The 20,045-nt window shown below is 43.7% G+C and overlaps 2 protein-coding genes across 6 annotated transcripts in view; one reads left to right on the top strand and one right to left on the bottom strand.

Moving 5' to 3' along the window:
* The first annotated feature begins 1,566 nt into the window (after positions 1-1,566).
* On the top strand, positions 1,567-9,356 carry PIGH (phosphatidylinositol glycan anchor biosynthesis class H). The gene is made up of 4 exons (XM_035113756.2): positions 1,567-1,855; positions 5,158-5,367; positions 5,910-5,993; positions 9,039-9,356. Exons 1-4 carry the CDS (start codon positions 1,676-1,678, stop codon positions 9,117-9,119), a joined length of 555 nt encoding a protein of 184 aa, XP_034969647.1. The 5' UTR covers positions 1,567-1,675; the 3' UTR covers positions 9,120-9,356.
* Positions 9,357-10,923: 1,567 nt separating this feature from the next.
* PLEKHH1 (pleckstrin homology, MyTH4 and FERM domain containing H1) overlaps positions 10,924-20,045 on the bottom strand; it is a 53,715-nt gene continuing 44,593 nt past the window's right edge. For all 5 annotated transcript variants that reach the window (XM_060273939.1, XM_035113737.2, XM_035113746.2 and 2 more), the window contains exons 26-29: positions 18,638-18,767; positions 17,304-17,390; positions 16,322-16,468; positions 10,924-15,449 (exon numbers count right to left, since the gene is read on the bottom strand). In XM_060273939.1, the coding sequence (XP_060129922.1) occupies positions 15,255-15,449; positions 16,322-16,468; positions 17,304-17,390; positions 18,638-18,767 (559 nt within the window). In that variant the 3' untranslated portion in view covers positions 10,924-15,254. The remainder of the gene's footprint in view (positions 15,450-16,321; positions 16,469-17,303; positions 17,391-18,637; positions 18,768-20,045) is intronic.

Below are 20,045 nucleotides of genomic sequence, written 5' to 3'. Positions count from 1 at the left end.
AAAATATGTATTTTATCAAAGTAATTGTTGAACTGGAATACAATTAAGAAGAAGTATATTAATAGTGAAATACAATTAAGAAAAAGTATATTGGGGGGAGACAAGAGAGTGGGGCCCTAAACTATAGCTTGTTTAGCTTATATGAAAAAAATTGCAGGGAATTTTCTTTTTCTTCCGAGAGTCTACTTGAAATTATTTGCCACAATATTCGCCCGAGAATTAGCTAGAAGAATTGGACTTGCGTAAGAATAAGAATGGGACGCAGGTGGCGCTATGGTCTAAACCACAGAGCCTAGGGCTTGCTGATCAGAAGGTCGGTGGTTTGAATCGCGTGACGGGGTGAGCTTCCATTGCTCAGTCCTTGCTCCTGTCAACCTAGCAGTTCAAAAGCACGACAAGTGCAAGTAGGTAAATAGGTACCGCTTCAGCAGGAAGGTAAACAGTGTTTCTGTGCGCTGCTCTGGTTCACCAGAAGCGGCTTAGTCATGCTGGCCACACGTGATCTGGAAGCTATCTGTGGACAAACGCTGGCTCCCTCGGCCTATAGAGCGAGATGAGCGCCACAACCCCAGAGTTGTTGGCGACTGGACCCAACCGTCAGGGGTACCTTTACGAATAAAAATAAGAGTAAGACGCGGGAGGCGCTGTGGTCTAAACCACAGAGCCTAGGGCTTGCCGATCAGAAGGTGGACGGTTCAAATCCCCGTGACGGGGTGAGCTCCCACTGCTCGATCCCAGCTCCTGCCAACCTACCTGTTTCTCCAAAAATAAGACACTGTCTTATATTTATTTTTCCTTAAAAAAAAACACTATGGCTTATTTTCAGGGGGTGTCTTATTTTCCCCCCTCCTCCTCCTCCTGGTGCGGCCGGCATTGCTGCTGCGCCTATCACTATGTCTTATTTTCGGGGTATGGCTTATATTCCTTGAATGCTTAAAAATCCTGCTATGGCTTATTTTATGGCTACGTCTTATTTTCGGAGAAACAGGGTAGCAGTTCAAAAGCATGTCAAAGTGCAAGTAGATAAATAGGTACTGCTCCGGAGGGAAGGTAAACGCCGTTTCCGTGTGCTGCTCTGGTTCGCCAGAAGCAGCTTAGTCATGCTGGCCACATGACCTGGAAGCTCTACGCCGGCTCCCTCGGCCAGTAAAGTGAGATGAGCGCCACAACCCCAGAGTCGTCCGCGACGGGACCTAATGGTCAGCGCTCAGGGTCCCTTTACCTTTAAGAATAAGAAGGGGATGGGAGAAATTATAAACTGGCATTCTTTTCCTTTTTTAACTGGGATTCTTAACGTTACGTAACATTCGTCGCTGACGTCATCCATCTTCCTTTACCGCAGAATTTACATTTAGCACGTGTCTTTGCGTCCCAGCCATGGTCTGGTCCCTGCAGAAGCGGGACCACACAAATGGCCAGCTTAGGTGTAGCCTGGGAATGAGAAGGAAAAGGCGGGCACGGACGGATATCGTGGGCTGAGATGCGAGGCTCGCAAAGAAACATCCCTTCCGCGCTCGCCGGCCGGCCAGCACAAGAGACAGTTCCTCGCCGAGAAGGAGGAGGAGCTTCGCTACCATCGAGTCGGTCAGAAACTAGAGCGGGAGGCGGGCGGGAGGACGGTGGTAGTCGCTCTGCGCGCCTGCTGGGCCGTTCTCGTCGGTCCCTGGAGTGGGGGATGGCGGAGGAAGTGGGGTACCAGGCCCTGTCCGGGGAGCGCATCACGCTGCAGCGCCTCCACCACAGCGCCTCCTGCCGGGAGTTCCAGGTGCGGTGCCCGAGGCTGCAGCTGCGTTCGCTCAGCGCCGTCACGTGCTCCGTGTGGCTGGTGGCCTACGGGCTCTTCGTTCTCAGCCAGGTACGGAAGGGAAGAGGCCTTGGCCGCCTTTTGCCTACGGGCTCCGCCCCGTGCCGGCGGCTCACGGACGGGGACTCCTAAACGTCCCGCTTGAGGGGTGCCCCCCAAGTATTAGAGCAGCCACTTCACCCCGTGACTCTTCCGCTCCCCTCTTTCCCGACCCCCGTGTATGGCAGTGAGTTCCATTTAATCCAATGGGACTGACTTCCAATTCACGGTGCAGAAAGATTGCAGCCATGCAGCGCAACTCTTTGTGCACAATTGCTCAGAAGGCGCCAGGCGGAGACATCCTTTTTAGTATCTGTCGACTTCCCACGGACATCTGGTTAGGCAGCGAGAGAATAGCATGCTTGACTAGATCCAGCAGCGCTGTTCTTTTATGTTTCACCAGTTTTGAGGTGCGGTGAACCAATGGAGTTTTCAGAAGGGGTGTGTGGCCCTTTTTGCACATTAATCTCCACAGTAACTAAGTTCCTTCTGCTCGCCAGCAACCCCATCCCTAACAGTGCAGACCTGTGCATGGTGCGTACTCGGAAACAAGTCTCAATAGGCTTAGAAAATAGCAGTAGAAACCTCTGTTAGTAAATGGTAGAAATGAATGAACAGTCGTATTTAGATAATATTTGGTGTATTGAAGGGAGGATTCCAGGCCAATGGAAAAATACAGACTAAGCTCCCTTTCCAAACCAAAGCCTCACCTCAGATAGAGGCTGTTAACATGACAAAAGGTGTTGATGGCCCATCCCAGAGAAATCCGTGTCTCTGCAAAACAGTTGTCATGCTTACTGTGGACAGAGAAACGTTTAGGGGGGGGGCAGGCTGTGCTCATAGGAAATATGTGCCTTTTAAAAACTAGGCTTGGAATAGCAGACAGGTGGAGAGGTGTTGCTTGGAGCAGGGGGCACCTGGGATCAAGTAAGGAAGTACACTAGAGAGAACACCATGTGGGAGCTGAAGGGCAGCAGCTATGAGAGCTGGCTGGGAAGCAAGAACAAAGGGATGGTGCTTAGGATGGCTCTGGCTGCAATACCCGGCTGCTATGAAGAACAAGCTGCTCTTGAAATGTCTTGAAATGACAATGATGCAAGATTTTTCTTGCATATATAAACTTTTTCATATAAACTCAGTTGTAAATATGTGTAATTAAAGCACATTTCTTAAAAGACTCTATAGTCTTCACCAGGCATCCCCAAACTTCGGCCCTCCAGATGTTTTGGGACTACAATTCCCATCATCCCTGACCACTGGTTCTGTTAGCTAGGGATCATGGGAGTTGTAGGCCAAAACATCTGGAGGACCGCAGTTTGGGGATGCCTAGTCTTCACCGTATTTTGATTCTCATCGGAAACAACCTTGGATGAGCACCTGGAACCTCTGGAATCTCATGCACTGCTTTGGCAGAGATTTGGGGTGGCGTGCAACCTTTGTAGCACTATTTCCTAAATTAGTCCAAGTACCTAGAAGCATGCAGCCTATGATAATCATGCAGAGAATAGAGTACCATAGCAAAAGAACAGGAGAGACCCTATTGTGTATCTTTCCAAAGTTAAGTGTTATAAGAAAAAACTGCTCCTTTTCCCTTATGGAGTCCTTATGCAGGTTCTCTATTGTTAGGAGAAAATACTGTAACAGAGGCCAACCAGAGAATATTGAGAAGCAAAGCAGCTAGTAAGCCTGATCTTTATTAAACTGTTGCAACAGGGTGCTCACCCACCCCACCCCACCCCACCCAGCACAGGAGGGTGGAGGGACCCAGAACATTGGTGTGCAAGCTCTTATATAGACTTTTGAAATTGCCTACCCTGTAGCTCAAGAGCACCCCCCAAAACATACATCACAGAAACAGGTGGTCCTCAGCAGAAATATGAGTCTGTTGCTTCTCTCCTGTCTTCCAGGATACCTGATAATGCCTTATCTGATTGCCATTTTTGGCCCTATTGTGTATATTTCCAAAGTTAAGTATGTTTAGGTGTGGGGTCCACTCTTGCCAGGATACCTGATAATGCCTTATCTGATTGCCATTTTTGACCCTATTGTGTATATTTCCAAAGTTAAGTATGTTTAGGTGTGGGGTCCAGTCTTGCCCTGCCTTCTCTGCTCTCCCATTCCTGGATTTAGAAAGAAGATTTTTGAAAATCTAGCATGGTCTGATTGTAGCAGCTTGTAAATTTACTGCACATCCTCAGTATAAGAATGTGTGTGTTTTAAAATAGTAGACAACAGGTAAGCTAGACTGCAATTCTGTATACATTTACTTGGGAGTAAGTCGTATTGACCTTCAACAACCTCTTCTATAAAAGAAGGTCAATTACTCAGAGACAGTAACTTCTTGAACTAAATTATATTTCTAAATGCTGGAAATAAATTCTGGGTTGTGTAGAACTTTACCTAAGTATTTATATTTACCTAAGTATTTATATTCAGGGGGAAGTATAGTGCTTGCTGTGTAAGTTATGTTTACTCACCATGTCTCTGGTTTGATCGGTTCAGAATTATTAACTAGGACTGCAATCCGATGGGACAAATTTTTGGGAATGTCAACAATCCTAAAGCTGTGCTGTAACTTACAGAAAGGGACATGTCAGGAAGATATTACTGGTAAATTACACAAGAGTATTCCAGGAACAAAGAAGTACATGGGAAAAAAACCATACTGTATGTTCTTTTTGGAAAGATAAAAAAGTGAAAAGCTGTCCTGTGGTTTGATATGTTCAAATAATGGTCTTCTGCGCCAGCATATTCTCTAAAATATATCATTCCTCCCTATAGTTGTTAAAGTTGGTGCCTTTTTATATTTTTTGGTACCCCATGTTCTTACATTATACTAATAAAGTTTACATGTGCTTTTAAAAACATAATTGATTTACCTTCATTTACCAATAATACATATATGAACAGGTACCATTAAAATACAATTAGATAAACAGTGCAGGTGAGAGAGGGGAAAGTCCGTTCTCTTTATTTTTATATTTATCTATGGAAAGTCTATTAAATGTCCAGGCCTCTTTTCTGTTCATTACACTACTTCATGAGATTAATCTATGATTGATTTTGTTTCCTCCTCTTTGTCTCTAAGCATAAGGATTATACTTAACCTTTTGACATGAAGGGCAAATGCATAATGCGCAATTCCGTTGCTGTGTATTTATGATCTCATTCCATATTGTTCAATAGCTGGAATGTTAGTAGGCTGCTTCAAGTCCTTTGGAAGTTTGTCATGATCATGTCTTCAAATCAGTAGTTGAGAGAACAGGTCAGTTAAAGGATTTGGCCTAATGTTCTTGACTTGGTTTCTATTACAGAACAGTGCGGTGCTCTCTGCTGCTATATTTGTCACACTGATAGGCTTGCTTGTGTACCTGCACTTCGTGAAAATTGACCAGGAGTCTCTGCTTATTGTTGGCTCACTTGGAATACAGATGACTTCATCCTATGCATCTGGCAAAGAAAGTACAACCTTTATAGAGATAAGCCAGGTAAAAGATGTGGTCATCAACGAAGCCATCTATATGGTAAGCCTAATATGCCACTTCTTTTACTATGCTACTGATTATCTTGTTTCTTCAGCAACCAGAGGGCTTTTTTTTTTTTGGTCTGGAAAGGATTTTCCCATGTCAGATTCCAAGGTGTTCTGTGGTGTTGGAACAACAACAGAAAGGGCTCTGTTCTGTTCTTCAGGACCAGCTGATCTTTCCCCTTGAAATGAGAAAATTCTAAATGGAATCTCACCAACAGATCTCAGTGGGAGAGGGATGGCTGCAGACCTGGTCCAACTGTGTATTGGGGTTAAGTTCTTAATTCAGTGGGCAGATGGGTGGTGGGGCCAGCAAACTTCTTTGAGTCTCTTCTCTGTTGGTTAAAAAAGAATTTCTAAGTGGCTCTAACCTAAGGAAACCTTATTGGCCACTCTAGGATATCGTTATCCTTTCGTGAAGAAATTATCATACTGATAATGATGTGGGTAGCGATTTCTTGTACCAGGGTTATAATCTTATAATTGGTAGCACAGAACAACTTTCTCATTGTTATATTTTTGTGTTGTTTGTTCTTGTAGCAAAAGGTTATCTATTACCTGTGCATCCTTCTCCAAGACCCCATGGAACCTCATGTTGTTTCAGAGGTAGTACCATTGTTCCAGGTGAGTCCATCAAAGTGCACGGGAGTGTTAGAAATGGTAGAAAATATTTGTTAGGCCATGTAGACTCTGACTGTGGCCTCCTGTTTTCAGAACTCTGCAGTGCTCCACAACACTCTTTTACGTGATCTTCCTATCAATCCTGGGTCCAAGAACATAGAGTAGCTGTTAGTTTGTAATTCAGTGCACCTTAGACGCAGCAGTGACATGCTCAATTGAGCATGGATTAACTGCTGAACTTTCTGGATAGTTGATCTTGCCCAGGTAGGTGGGGCAGTAACCCTTGTCACCCTTTGGTGCATTTAAGCCCTTGCTTTTCTCAGTTATGTCAGCTCTAAAGAATACAATTTACCATCTCACTGAGCCAATTAACACTTCTATAATCACGTACTAAATTAACCTGTTTTTCTATGAAACTCTCAGTGGCAACCTTCAATAAGAGAGCTTCCAAATGGACTTTACACTAAGGGTTGTTTTCAGCAGTTCAAAAGGCATTAGGACTCAGAGAGCAAAGAGTGGGTGGGATGGGGTGGGAAATTACCGCAGAGGTGAGGAGTTCAATACAGAAATATTTCTTAGTTTTTGGCCCAGCTCAGTAGTAATAGAAAGTTATAATTTTATGCCCTTTCTATTGTGTTAGCATGGGTGGAGTTCTAGGCTACTACCGTGTTTCTCCTAAAATAAGACACGTCTTATATTTATTTTTCTTATAAAAAAATACATCGCGGCTTATTTTCGGGGGATGTCTTATTGTTACGTATGGTACGGGGCTTTCTTGCACCGCCCGCTGAGCCTGCTGCTGGGTCCCAGGGCTTCATGCGGCACGGCTGTGGCTGCTGCCGGCTCCTGCCGGGTCCTGCAGGATCGCGCGCCGCCCGCTGCTGGGTCCTGGGGCTTCACGCAGCGCAGCGCGGCTGAGGCTGCTGCCGGCTCCTGTGGCTTCGCGCGCCGCCCGTTGAGCCCGCTGCCTGGTCCTGGGGCTTCGTGCGGTGCGGCTGAGGCTGCTGCTGCTGCTGGCTCCTGCGGCTTCGCGTGCCGCCCGCTGCCGGGTCCCTGGGCTTCACGCGGTGCGACGCGGCATGGCTGGGGCTGCTGCCGGCTCCTGCTGGGTGCTGCGGCTTCGTGCGCCGCCCGCTGAGCCCGCTGCCGGGTCCCTGGGCTTCACGCGGCGCGGCTGGGACTGCTGCCGGCTCCTGCCGAGTCCTGCGGCTTCGCGCGCCGCGCCGCGCCGCGCCACACCGCGTGAAGCCCAGGGACCCGGCAGCGGGCGGCGCGCGAAGCCGCAGGACCCGGCAGGAGCCGGCAGCAGCCCCAGCCGCGCCGTGCCGCACCGCGTGAAGCCCAGGGACCCGGCAGCGGGTGGCGCGCGAAGCCGCAGGACCCGGCAGGAGCCAGCAGCCTCAGCCATGCCGCGCGAAGCCCCAGGACCCGCTGCTGGGTCCCTGGGCTTCACACAGTGCAGCGCGGCACGGCTGGGGCTGCTGCCGGCTCCTGCCGGGTCCTGCGGCTTCGCGCGCCGCCCGCTGCCGGGTCCTGGGGCCCGTTCAGCCGGAGCTCCGCGCGTCGCTGTGCTGGGGCTCCCGCTGTGCTGGGGCTCAGCGCAGCGCGCGCTGCTGCGTTTGCCGGCTCGCTCTGGGTCGTCCCGCTGGCTCCCCCAACACGTCTTATTTTGGGGGGATGTCTTACATTTTTTGGCCTTCAAAAGATCGTGCCATGGCTTATTTTAGAGGCACGTCTTATTTTAGGAGAAACACGGTATTTATTTCGTGGCTGACCAGATCAGTGAAGGCATAGTTTGAATAAAACTTAAGAAGTTAGGCCTTTAAAAACATCACTGCTCTGATCATTTAGACTAGTCTCTGCAGCAGTGGATGTTCTTCAGAAAGGGCAACCCTGTTTCTCCAGAACCCTCCTTCACATTGCTTATAGCCTTACATTTTTACTTACAGAGAATGGAGAATTCATTTTCCAGCTTGCTTTTGTCCATCATCTCAAATCAGCCGATCTGCTCTTTTGAACTCCTAGCCAGCAGCAAACCAGGGACATATACCCTGTCTCCGGCAAAGAAACAAAATAAGCACATAAACAGAACATATGACGTAGCATTTTGGTGGGGTAGCTGGTCCCTCCAAACTGGCTGTTCTGCCTTCCTCTCTCATTTTCTCAGTATAGCCAATCAGGGAACTTGGATTTACATAAAGGAACTTATAGAATTACCGGTAAATAAGATAGGGTGGGACTATGAGCATGTGCTGCCAATGTCAGGTAAGAGATATATAGTGTGTGTGTCAGGTGTGTTTGCCTGGGTTCAGTGTGTCTAGGTGCATGTATGAGAGAAGAAGGTGAGGGTGTGTCAGCTGTATGTGCCAGTGCCAGGTGAGTGTTTGTTTGCACCAGGTGTGTGTGCCTGGGTTAAATGTTGATGCATACTTTTATACAAGCAATCTCCCCTAATAAATTTTGTATGTCATTTTCACTAATATGTGCATTTTATGCACACTTTTCTCTAAGCTCTGCATTTTTGTACACATTAGTTGAAGAATTGCATAGCAAAATTCAGAGTAGTGTGAATTTCAAAATACAGTGGTATCTCTACTTACGAATTGAATGCGTTCCGAACGCACGTTCGTAAGTCGAAAAAAATTGTAAGTCGAATCCCATACGAATGCATTGGGAGAAAAAAATTCGTAAGTCGAAGCAACCCTATCTAAGAATTCGTAAGTAGAAAAAATCCTTTCTAAGCCGCATCCAAGATGGCAGATGGAGCTCCATTCGTAAGTAGAAACATTCATAAGTAGAGTTATTCGTAAGTAGAGGTACCACTGTATAGCTGTTTTGGTTTCTGTATTTTGTTCAGTAAGTGGGGATTCAGTAGGTTCACATTAAATGCAAACAAATTCAAATTTCTCCCCCATCCCTCGATCAGACCTTCTTTTTTATTTTTCTTCTCCTGTAGCCATGCTGGCTTTGGGTGAAGCCTCCCTAATCTTTCAGCTGCAATTGCAGTTCTTCAGCCATTTAAGTCTCTCTTGCCTCCTTTATATATAGAGCTCCAAGCCACGTCTAGACTGCCTTGTCCAAGTGTACAAAAGCTGCCAAGAAATCCTGGAGCAGAGGAAGACATATTGACACCAGTTTTAAAAGTGAAGTCTTTATCTGGGTAGAAGACTTGCTAAAATACCAAGCTTTTCTTTAAAAAATAGTTGGGAAGGCACTTGTTGCAAGCATGTTAATGGACTTGACCATGTGGATAACTAGATGGCGGTGGATTCTAATGTAACAGAGAACTGAAAACTGCTAGTGCTTTCATGGGCAAGGACTGAGTATGTAATCTTGAATAAATGCTATGGTGGAGAAATGGCTAAACTGGGCCCCACACCTTCTTTTTTCAACATGACGTAAGAATGATTATAAACTTTCTGTAAACAATTAACTCTACCATGTGAATGGAAATCTACAGGGAAGGTTCAGCAGAAATGGGATGGACAGGGACCTGCCACCTTAGTACAAGTCTATGGAAGACGAGAAACTGAGAACACCATTACCTTATTTTCTAAAATCAATTGTTAGATCTTCAGTTTCTGTATGATATTCTTACTTATGCACTCAGGTTTGTCATTAGCAATTGCTATTATTTGATACAAATGTCTGCTAAACAAATCCTTTCGATAGTTGTTTTAGAAGCATTTTCCTGTATCCTGTGTTGTAACAAGATAACCTGTGTTTACCAAGTTCATATGTTGCAAGGACATTTTCCAGTACACATGGAAGATCTGGCCATAGTCCAGAGCACCTCACATCGAACTTCAAAGAAAAACAGACTTCTCATCATCCAGCAGACAACTGCTTTTGAAATTATGGGAAAATTCAAAGCACTTGGTCATAGGACATGGAGAGGGTGCAGAACTGCTTCCTCCCAAGGAAAGTGTCAGAAGTCATGCTGATCTCTCACAATCCCTAAGCTTAGCTGCCTGAATTGTTGGTTGGAATTTTTTTCAAATAGTAAATGCCATTCCCTTATTTAGTTTGCCCTACTGCATGTGCTTCAGGTAGGAAACAACACTGATAATTAGGAGACCCGCCGTATAAGAATACTATCCTGAGTTAAAACTATCCCAAATCTGCTTTGTCCAGGCTAAAGAAGATTCCCCCCCCCAATGCCACATAATATTCAGGCATGGGCTTTGGCAAGTGTGGTGTAGTGGTTAAGAGTGGTAGACTCTTGATCTGGTGAACCAGGTTCTCCTCCACATGCAGCTGCTGGGTGACCTTGGACCAGTCACACTTCTCTGAAGTCTCTCAGCCCTACTCACCTCACAGAGTGTTTGTTGTGGGGGAGGAAGGGAAAGGAGAATGTTAGCCGCTTTGAGACTCCTTCGAGTAGCGATAAAGCGGGATATCAAATCCAAACTCTTCTTCTCTTCTTCAAGTTTTCAAAGGGAGTTGCACCTTTGTGGAATAGCCGCCAAGAGAATCCCTCTCGTCACAATTTCATGGTACAAGTTTGGTGCACAGACTGCATGGGGTCAAGAGAACTACTTGAATAGTTCCACAAATGCCTGCCAGATTTCAAAGAAGTGCCATCACATGAAGAGGCCACTGAGGGAACTCACGCTCAGTTTCCCCGTTGAATTTTAGGCAAGGAAGACACAAGCACACCCTTACTGAAGGAATGTGTTGTAGACTACAGCTCTCTTGTTAAAATGTGGAAGGAACTGGTTTGATATCCAGCTGCAACTGTTAAGCTGCTCTACCAGCAGAAACCCCCATTATTTCAGTAGGATCTTTTGTGTTCAAATGAGAGGAAATTGGTCCCTGTGTTGGGAAGGAATGTTTGCTGCATCTGCTTACACCATCCCAAAAGCTAGGTAACAAATAAAAAAATGAAAGAAAAATCTCCTGCTTTATTGATAATCATAAGTTTATTAGCTTCACCATCATTGCATTACAGTACATCATAGTTTTTTTATGTACAAAAGAGTAGTTGTGAAAACAAAGTCTTCTTTTTCACTGTTGTGCTATAGCAAATTTCCAGTTAGGGGCACAGAACTGTTCACAACTGAATTTTATAAACTTTGCTAGAGCGGAATCCCACAAACCTCTCTTGGTTTCAATAGACAGTTTTCTGAATGCCAATAAGAGGAGAAAGCTGGATTTAGGTCTCACTGGGATCAACTAGTAAGCTGCTATATTTCAGCTCCAGCCTCTCATCTAACATGGGAGTACTGTTGTTGGGCTGTTACCAGCAGCAGCATTAACGAGAGTATTGGAGCATACCTAACAGTATCCATGGAAACAGGCCAAATATAAGTACTGTATCTTTTCAGTGGATAGTTTGGATTTGATTGTACAGTGTTCTCAACCCCGTAACCCTAAACACATTACTTTGAAGCAAGTAAGTTCTGTTGAAATAAATGGAACATACATTCCAACTTTTGCCACATTGTTTGGAAGTAAACAGTGTCCAAGTGTGGTAGACTCCTTCTGTTCTTTGCTCTCACAGTAAGCTTCAAGTACAGTAGGAAAAATTCACATCCTCAGGTGGCCACAACTCTTTCCACAAATATATATATAAAAAACCAGCCAAAATACAGTTGTTGAGGACAGACAACCAACAGCTGTAACAGCAGTCGTGAAAAATGGCCCCAACCAACATGAAAAGGATTATTGGGAGCAAAGAGAGATTTTTTTTTAATAAAAAAATTATAGCTATTTCACCAGCCCTCACCTGTTTTTAAGAGGAACCTTAAAAGGATCCTGTCCAAATATATCCATGGTCTTTTTTTAAAAAAGGTAACAGGATGTGAACACACCTTCCTGCCAGTTGACAGGCCATGCAGATGGAACCTGATGTATGGTTTTAGGCTGCTGCTTTGCTTCCAGATGTGCACTTTGCTGAGGTTGCAGATTCAGATGCACAGCAAGGGGATCTGCATGGGTGGGGCTCTTGTTCTTTTGGGACAGAAGTGTTTCCTTTGTAAGGTTTTGCTACACACAACAAGTGCCATATGGCTTGTCCGTGGATGCTGGAGAATGGCCATACAGATCAAATAAAATAACAATGATCTGCAGATCCTTATTTTTGTTATAGAAATGTAGATTATTCAGGAATGCAGTACAAATCACATTATAGGTATACATTTTTACTGGAAAAATAATCTGAACAGCAGTACCTATAATCAATCTATCAGCTTTGTCACAAGTGATTATTGGAAGAACACTTATTTTTAAAGGCAAGATGGACAGCATTTAGAAATTTATTTGTTTGCTAACCACTTCCCTTTGAAGGAAGCAGGAGTTCCAAAGGTAAGTATTGCTAAAAAAATAAGGGTTTTTTGTGTTAAAGCCACAAACTGGGAGGCAAAATAACATCAGATGCCTTCCCATTTCAAAGTGGTCCTAGTACAAATGTCAGTAGTGAGCACATCCAAAAATAAATACAATATAGTGGTTCCAACATTTCAAAGCATACACCTGAGATAATGCATCATAAAATGCACCTCTATGGCAAGAGCCAAGGGATTGTCCTTGTGTAATGCTATGGTACAGTATCTAGTAGAATATATGCGGGATATTTTCTCGCAATCATTCATGTTTTTGCCAGTTCCCCCAAAAGCACACTACCTGGATTTTACTATAGTTCAAAAGTAAACATGTTAAATTATTCCACCCTAATGCTGTACCATGTATGAAAACCCATCAACCATGGATTGAAAATGTTTTAGTCAAAGTAGTTTCTTCCCCCCCCATATTCAGAAAGTCTAGGTACTATGTGTGCAATTGTTCAGTTACAAGGAAATCCTTTGGATCATCAAAGGAAACTTCTAATACTAAACAGCCATTCCTTAAATGTCCCCTGCCTATGCAAAGAAGTCATCCCGCAAATTGTCCAGGCAACTTTTTCTATTGCTGAACTGATCTCACCATTAGTACTCTTATAATCTGTTTCCAAATATTTAATCCAAGACCATCTTCCTATAGCCCAAACCCATGGTATCATTTCCTATCCTTGGTGCACAGGATGCCCAATTGATTTCATGCATATTTTTTTGATATCCTTTAAATAATTTTAAAACTCTCAATATATCAGTACTCCTCAAGCATCCTGATCCTATGCATGCTTACTTGCAAGTAAGTCTCGCAGTTTAATGGAGCTTACTCCCAATTAAGTGTGCTCTGAATTGCAGCCTTAGCCGTCTTTTGTTTTGGTTAAACATGCCCAGTTCCTTCAGCCTCCCTCTACAGGGTTTGTTTCCCAGACCCTGTGATCATCCTTTTAACTCTTGTTTCTGGTATGTCAGCATGATCTGCATTCACTGTGTTGAACACAGCATTCCACCCAAGTTCTTTCCAGTGCCAAAAAAATTGATACTTCTGCTTCACAAGTCTATTGCAAAGAATCCAATTATATATTATAGGGGAAATGGAACTGCAACTATAACTGCAAATGGGGACCCCCATATTAAATTCTCTCCTGTGATGTGTAATATTATTCATCATGTGAATCATCACCACATGGTGAATTTCTCCACTGCTCCACATTATTGGCTGCCACTAGTGTGTGCACCTTCAAATGGCACTGTCCATTTCTGCCACAATACCACAATGTTGACTTATGTTTATACTGGTACCCTTGGAAACTTTTAGATTTATCTTGGGCACACTCCAAGTGCCCAGTTAAGATACACCTAGCCTTCTTATATTTTGTATTCCCCCCCCCCCTTTGCAACATGGGCACTTGTTCACATACTTTCTCTTTTTTACTTACTGCCTGACACTTCAGCATGAAACCATTTCCCATATTTAGCTAATCCATTAAAGCAGGAATGGGCAACCTCTGTATTCTTTAGGTCACTCCAGACTGTGGTCCAGACCATCCCAACATCCTTGCAGGGACTCAGGGTCAATGGTAAGGTCAGCACCATCTAACAGCAAGGATTCCACATTTGTAGAGTTAATACACATTTGTGTATAACTGAGGCACTGTAGAAGACCCAAATAGGTGTAAACATCAAAAGTGTGGAACACCCCTGTATCTCACAACTTTTGAAAACAAATCATGTTTTGTTCATGAGTGAATGTATGGACAAAATGTTTATCATACCTTGCACAAAAGTTGGTAGGACTATTGGGGTCCAGACAGTATTGCTTTTTGGTCCTGGGTGTCCCTATGTTAATCTATATCAAGTCCTCTCAGCCAGTTCATCACATCTTTAGAGTACTAAATAGTATGCTTGTGAAAAATAGGTACAAAAGTAATTGACTCCAGAGTACAACCTTCAACGTAGCTATTTCCCTCTTCTAAGCCCTTTCTTTAGTTCTCCCCCGTCAGGTGTCTCTCTTACACACACACACACACACACACACACACACACACACAAACACACACACACAGCATTTATGCAGTACAAAAGTCCTTGCAGTTGGGGAAAGCAAATATTTCCCACCCTCAGGCTCTTTTTCAAAGCAACAAAATATTATTCTAGTTGCCTACATATTATGTGAATTCTCTGATCCAGTGTGTTTGACAATGTCATTGTCGTCAGTCTATCATCTCAGGATGTTTGCACTTGAAATAATGTCTTAAGGAATATGGCACATACGTACTCATTTACCCAGCACACTTCAGAAGATGAGGTAGGGAAACAAAAGGTTTTGGGGAAAATAGGATCTTAGATAAATAGTGCTATTTTTGCAGGGGAGAGTGGGAAAGGCAAGAGAGTAAAAGTTGGCAATCAGGTGAAGACCACAAACCAAGCTTTCTGTCCTGGGAAGTTTGCAGGTCAATAGCTGATGAATGCATATTCAGGAAGAAATTAATAGCTGAGAAATTGATGATTCGTTTCTAATCATAACACATGTTTAGTAAGAAGATGAATGCTTTCAAAACTCTAGCAGTCGGGAGTGAGGTCTGAGAGAAATCCTGGTTGCAAAAGAAAAAGCTTTGATACAGTTGCGTGTGCGTGGAATCAGCGAAGCCACCCAAAAAGGTGGTCGGAGGCAATGCCGTGTTACGCTAGAGCTCTAGCAGGGACAAAGTGTGAAAGACACCCCTTCTATTCAAAGTAAGTAACCCTACCCCCAGCTCTAGTTCTTAAGGGAAAAAAGGTGTATAGCTCTAAACAAGCCTCTAGGAAAGTTGCACTTCACCAAGGAGGTAGACCTGGAGTCTGCCTGATTAGCAGGGCACATAAGCAATGAAATCACAGCAGTCTTCAATTCACAGTGTGGCAAGACAACTCCGAAAGGCACTTGAAACAGGGCTTACAGCAGTGTAGGCCCCTTAGTGGTCCGGGGCAGAGAAGGAAAGAAAGACCTGCTTTCAAGTTCCATGAGCTTCTTAGTAGATGACGTTCTCCATGGTGAACTGACGCTCTGAGGAGGAGGCATAGGAGACAGGTGTGGTGTCGATGAACTGTAGTTAATATAGCTGGCCATAAGGAGAGTCACTTCAGCAATCTGTTGGGAAGGTGAAAGGAAGGGGGGAAAGTATTCCAATAAAATTCATTTTCTTGGACTAACTTGTTAGCTGACCTTTCGATACAATCATCCCATGCTATAAAATGGGATCTAGCACTATTATGTAAACAGGTCTATCAAGCTCAGATTTGTCATTTCTGATTGGCAGCTGCACTTCACAGCCTTGGGCAAAGATCTTTTCAAACTCAGCTACCTAAAATCCTTTCACCAGAGATGCCATGCATCTGCCAGTGTTCTTTGTTCAACTCAATGTGCATACATGATGCATGTATGATTTATAATTTGAACATTTTGAGAGAAATTTTATTTCCCACAGAGAATAGGTGCTTATTATAACTGTAAGCAAGGATGTATGCTTTGGCGAGTCACACCTTTCTGTAGAAGAAAACGCAAAAAAGCAACAATCAGGTTTCTGATTTAATGCCCAGACTGAGTATTCTAGTCTCAATATTGTACAGGGCTTAAAACCCAGGATAAAGTTACTGCAGTGTTAATTCTGCATTTAATGATGTAATTTAGATGTCAAACTGCACACAGGAGCTCAGGGAAAGCAATTTATGCACTAGGAAGAAAATAATAGTAATATAATATATAAATAAGTAACTTCCTAAATATACATTTTTAAATTAAAAAGGTCTCTCTTCACCACATAGAACTTGTTCAGGCTTGGAAGCTACTTGGAAGATACAGAGCTACAACTGCATGCTTGATGCACCAAGCACACAAACATATATGCCTTTTTCTTCTGGCCCTATCTAGAGAAAGGAACATCATCTGCCTTCCGGGGTTTTATATTCAATGTATGTTCAATAAAAAAGAAAAGAAATCCCCACACTTTGCTTTGTACTCACCTTTACAGCTGCCATTGTAAAAAGTAGTTTTTCAGGAGTGGTTTTGCCAGAGCACCTGTCCTTCACTTGACTGACCACAACCATAAAGTCATCGTGACAGCCTCCAAAGGTCAGTACAGAAGAGTACGAGTAAGCCAGCTTTAAGTGCTTCATGTAAGCAAAGGATAGATGATTAGGGACAATACACTGCTACATAAGACCATTGGTCTTCTACACCCTCCTCTAAACTGCTTTAGGAATTGTCTAAGCCTCATTCATGAATAGCTTTGAACAAGTCTCTCAGTCTGAATTTTTCAAATTAAATAATAATGACAGTAAAGCATAACAGAATGCCACATGAATGGTTAAATCATAAAATGTGTATAATCCAGTTGTTGTTGTTGTTTGAAGTGCATGCCACGTTGAAGCAGCAGTTAGTAGTGTGACTTTAATGACATAGTGGCATAAATCGAAAGCAGCTTTTTATTGAAATCAGCCGATTTCTCTCTTATTGCCTCTGGTTTTATTTGCCACTATCCTTCCTAAATCCTGCCAACCTACCGGTAGCAGTTCGAAAGCACGTCAAAGTGAAAATAGATAAATAGGTACTGCTCTGGTTTGAAGGTAAACAAGCGTTTCCGTGTGCTGCTCTGGTTCTGCCAGAAGCGGCTTAGTCATGCTGGCCACATGACCCGGAAGCTGTCTGCGGACAAACGCCGGCTCCCTTGGCCTATAGAGCGAGATGAGCGCGCAACCCCAGAGTCGCCCACAATTGGACCTAACGGTCAGGGGTACATTTAACTTTACCTTTATCTTTCCTAAAGAAACAGTTTATTTTCCCTGCTTAATAAATACACCTGATTCAGCCAAATAAATTGTTTTGTCCTATTATGTAATCAGAGTCAATGACAGAATGTAAGCCCAGTTTCTGTCCTGCATGATTATTGAAATGTGGTTCTGGAGAAAAGATCTTAAATTCCTCTGCCACTGTTTATCAACATACCAAAGTATTATATTCCAGTATACTGATTCCATCTTCATTCACAGCTATCCAAAGTGGAGAGTCTTCCAAGGGGGAAGGTAGGACAGGCTGGGGAAATAAGATGATAATAAGACACAGTAATACTGTTATAATGTCATGCTACCATGGAGGGATAATTACAACTGATAAGTCTGTGAGTTCATATTATCTCGTGCACATTATTAACTATATCATATGTGTTGAAAGCCTGTATCACAGTGTGCATTACTGTTTTTAAGACGATGCATGCTGGTTTCAGTTTTTTAAGTATCTTTAGGACAAGAGAGGCCTAGATTTATTACTGGTGGTAAACTAGCATTTTGCTAATTCAAGGGAAGTTACATTGACTGCGGAAAGTGAATGGAATGCATGTTGTTGTCCTGGTTTGGGGTTTTTTTTGGTAGTTTTAGTAGCACTCTGTTAATCCAACACCTATTCAGTATCTCCATACAAATAAATATCCCGGTCCAACACTGAATGGTGATGAAATACAGTAGTGTTGCTATAATTTCAAGCCGCTGCAGGAATATTATTAGGAGGGGAAAACAGGAGTCTTATATCAGGACAGGCCATAGGTCCATCTAGCTCAGTATTGTGTACACTGAAAGGCAGCAGCTCTCCAGAATTTCAGACCAAGGCGAGAAGAAAATGGTCTGTCATATTGTCTGGAAAACTTCTTAGTTTCCATTTTAGCTCAATAAGGATTTTCACAAGCTTGCCTTAGATACATCGTAGGGCTGGATGGAAGTAATCCCATGAGCTAGCGGAAGTGAGCAGGACTCCTGCTAGCACAATGAAGCTTCCTTGCCCTCTGTGTCCACCAGATCTACTCTGGGGGGTCATGAGAACCCCCAGAACAGAGGGCGTGGGGAGGAGAGGGGAGACAGTTCCATCAGGAAGCAGAAATGTTTGTGCTGACAGAATGATTAATGGCAGCCTCCACTTGCTTAAGTTGTTAATAATAATGCAAGGGTCAGTGGTAGCAAATCTTACTGCATTTATTATGTCAGTGTGAAAGTTTCAGAGAGTAAAAACTCTTGACAAGTAAGATTTGGATCATTTACCCTGTTTTTCTGCTGAAGCTACCGGTACTTTCCATTGCAACTTCCAAAGGCTATGTGATGATGTAGCGACCCCTAGTGGTAGGAAGACTAACAGCTTGAAAACACTGTCCCTTATCTATATCTCTATTTAAAGCAAATAAATAAATCCAGTGTCTTCTCCAGCTATGAAACAAAATCCAGTATGTCATCCCAAAATGATATTCTGTGGAATAGTTTGATAAAATGTGTTTGTGCGTAGAGACACAGCATTACCTTAGCAGGAAACAGTTTGGCTCCAAAAAGAGGCCATTTCCGAGCCACAGTCAAATGGATCCGAATGCATTCTTGCGGGGAGCATCCTTGCAGCACCATCCACTTTGTAGCCAACCGGTCAGCCAGCCGCCTATAGGAATAATATCAATCTGTCATCTTTTTCAGCGACGGGTTTATAAAAATAGATACTTTACTATATTAATGTATTTTGTCACCTAAAGGACTCAAAGTAATACTTTTCAAAACATTAGATGGTGGATTCACTACAGTATAGCAAAAGAGTGTAGAACATAGCACTTTTCACATGCAAGCCAGCAGACACCTTTGTGTACATTTCAGCCACTGCAAGATTTCACAAGCTGCCACCTGATTCTGGAAGTTAGCAAAAATGAGTCAGACATTATGCTTGGATGCAAAGTTTGCAAATCAACAAGGTGTGTAGGAGCCCCAAGGCTCCACTTAATCCTCTTCTGGCTACAGCAGCTGTTCCCACTTCAGAATGATGTGCTGCTGACCAGGGGCACTTCCACACAGTCCCTGTTTTCAGGTGGAATTCAGTCACATAGTAGCAAATACACGTTGCACAATTGAAGCTGATTTGGAGCTTTTGCACAACAAATTCACTTCCCAGAAATATCAGATTTTTTTAAAAAAAATAGGAAAAGTGAGGGGGGGGGGATGCACTAGGAAGTGTGGGACAGCACTTGCTTTGATGCAACATTGCCTAGCCACCCTCCCCTGCAAACAATTCAGAGTAAGTGCCCATTAAATAGCCAAGGTTATCCAATCTCTCAGCAAACAAATCAGGATGAATGCTCACTAAACAGATCATCTGAAAGCACCCTTAACAAAGGGCATCCTCTAATGAAGAGTCTGCTCCCCCCCTACCCAGTAAGAAGTGTTAAATTTTATAAGCAGTGCTTTTCTGCATACCTCTGAGTACTCCCAGAAAAGAAAATGTTGTTTACAAGAGGTTTAAAAAGAACTTTAAAAGAACATAACTTTGGATCTACCTCTCATTTAAATCAGAAGGCGGTGAAGGTCCTGTGTGAGTGTCTGGGGTTGGAAGATGGACGGTGGCTAACAGATTGAGGTTGAATCCTGACAAGACATAAGTACTGTTTCTGGAGGACAGGGGGCAGGCGGGTGTGGGGGATTCCCTGGTCCTAAATGGGGTAACTGTGTCTCTGAAGGACCAGGTGCGCATTTTGGACTCACAGCTGTCCATGGAGGCGCAGGTCAATTCTGTGTCCAGGGCAGCTGTCTACCAGCTCCATCTGGTACACAGGCTGAGACCCTACCTGCCTGCCTCGCCAAAGTGGTGCATCCCCAGGTTATCTCCTGCTTGGGACTACTGCAATGCTCTCTACATGGAGCTATCCTTGAAGGTGACTTGGAAACTAACTAC

This window comes from Zootoca vivipara, chromosome 1 (genome assembly GCF_963506605.1).
Source record: "Zootoca vivipara chromosome 1, rZooViv1.1, whole genome shotgun sequence".
Taxonomy (NCBI): domain Eukaryota; kingdom Metazoa; phylum Chordata; class Lepidosauria; order Squamata; family Lacertidae; genus Zootoca; species Zootoca vivipara.
This window is presented reverse-complemented; position numbering and strand designations above follow the sequence as displayed.

Excerpts from the sequence above, each read along its gene's own strand:
- PIGH (XM_035113756.2), top strand. The coding sequence starts at position 1,676 with ATGGCGGAGGAAGTGGGGTACCAGGCCCTGTCCGGGGAGCGCATCACG. Across the intron at positions 1,856-5,157 it reads GGCTCTTCGTTCTCAGCCAG|AACAGTGCGGTGCTCTCTGC; the intron begins GTACGGAAGGGA and ends TTTCTATTACAG. Across the intron at positions 5,368-5,909 it reads TCAACGAAGCCATCTATATG|CAAAAGGTTATCTATTACCT; the intron begins GTAAGCCTAATA and ends TTGTTCTTGTAG.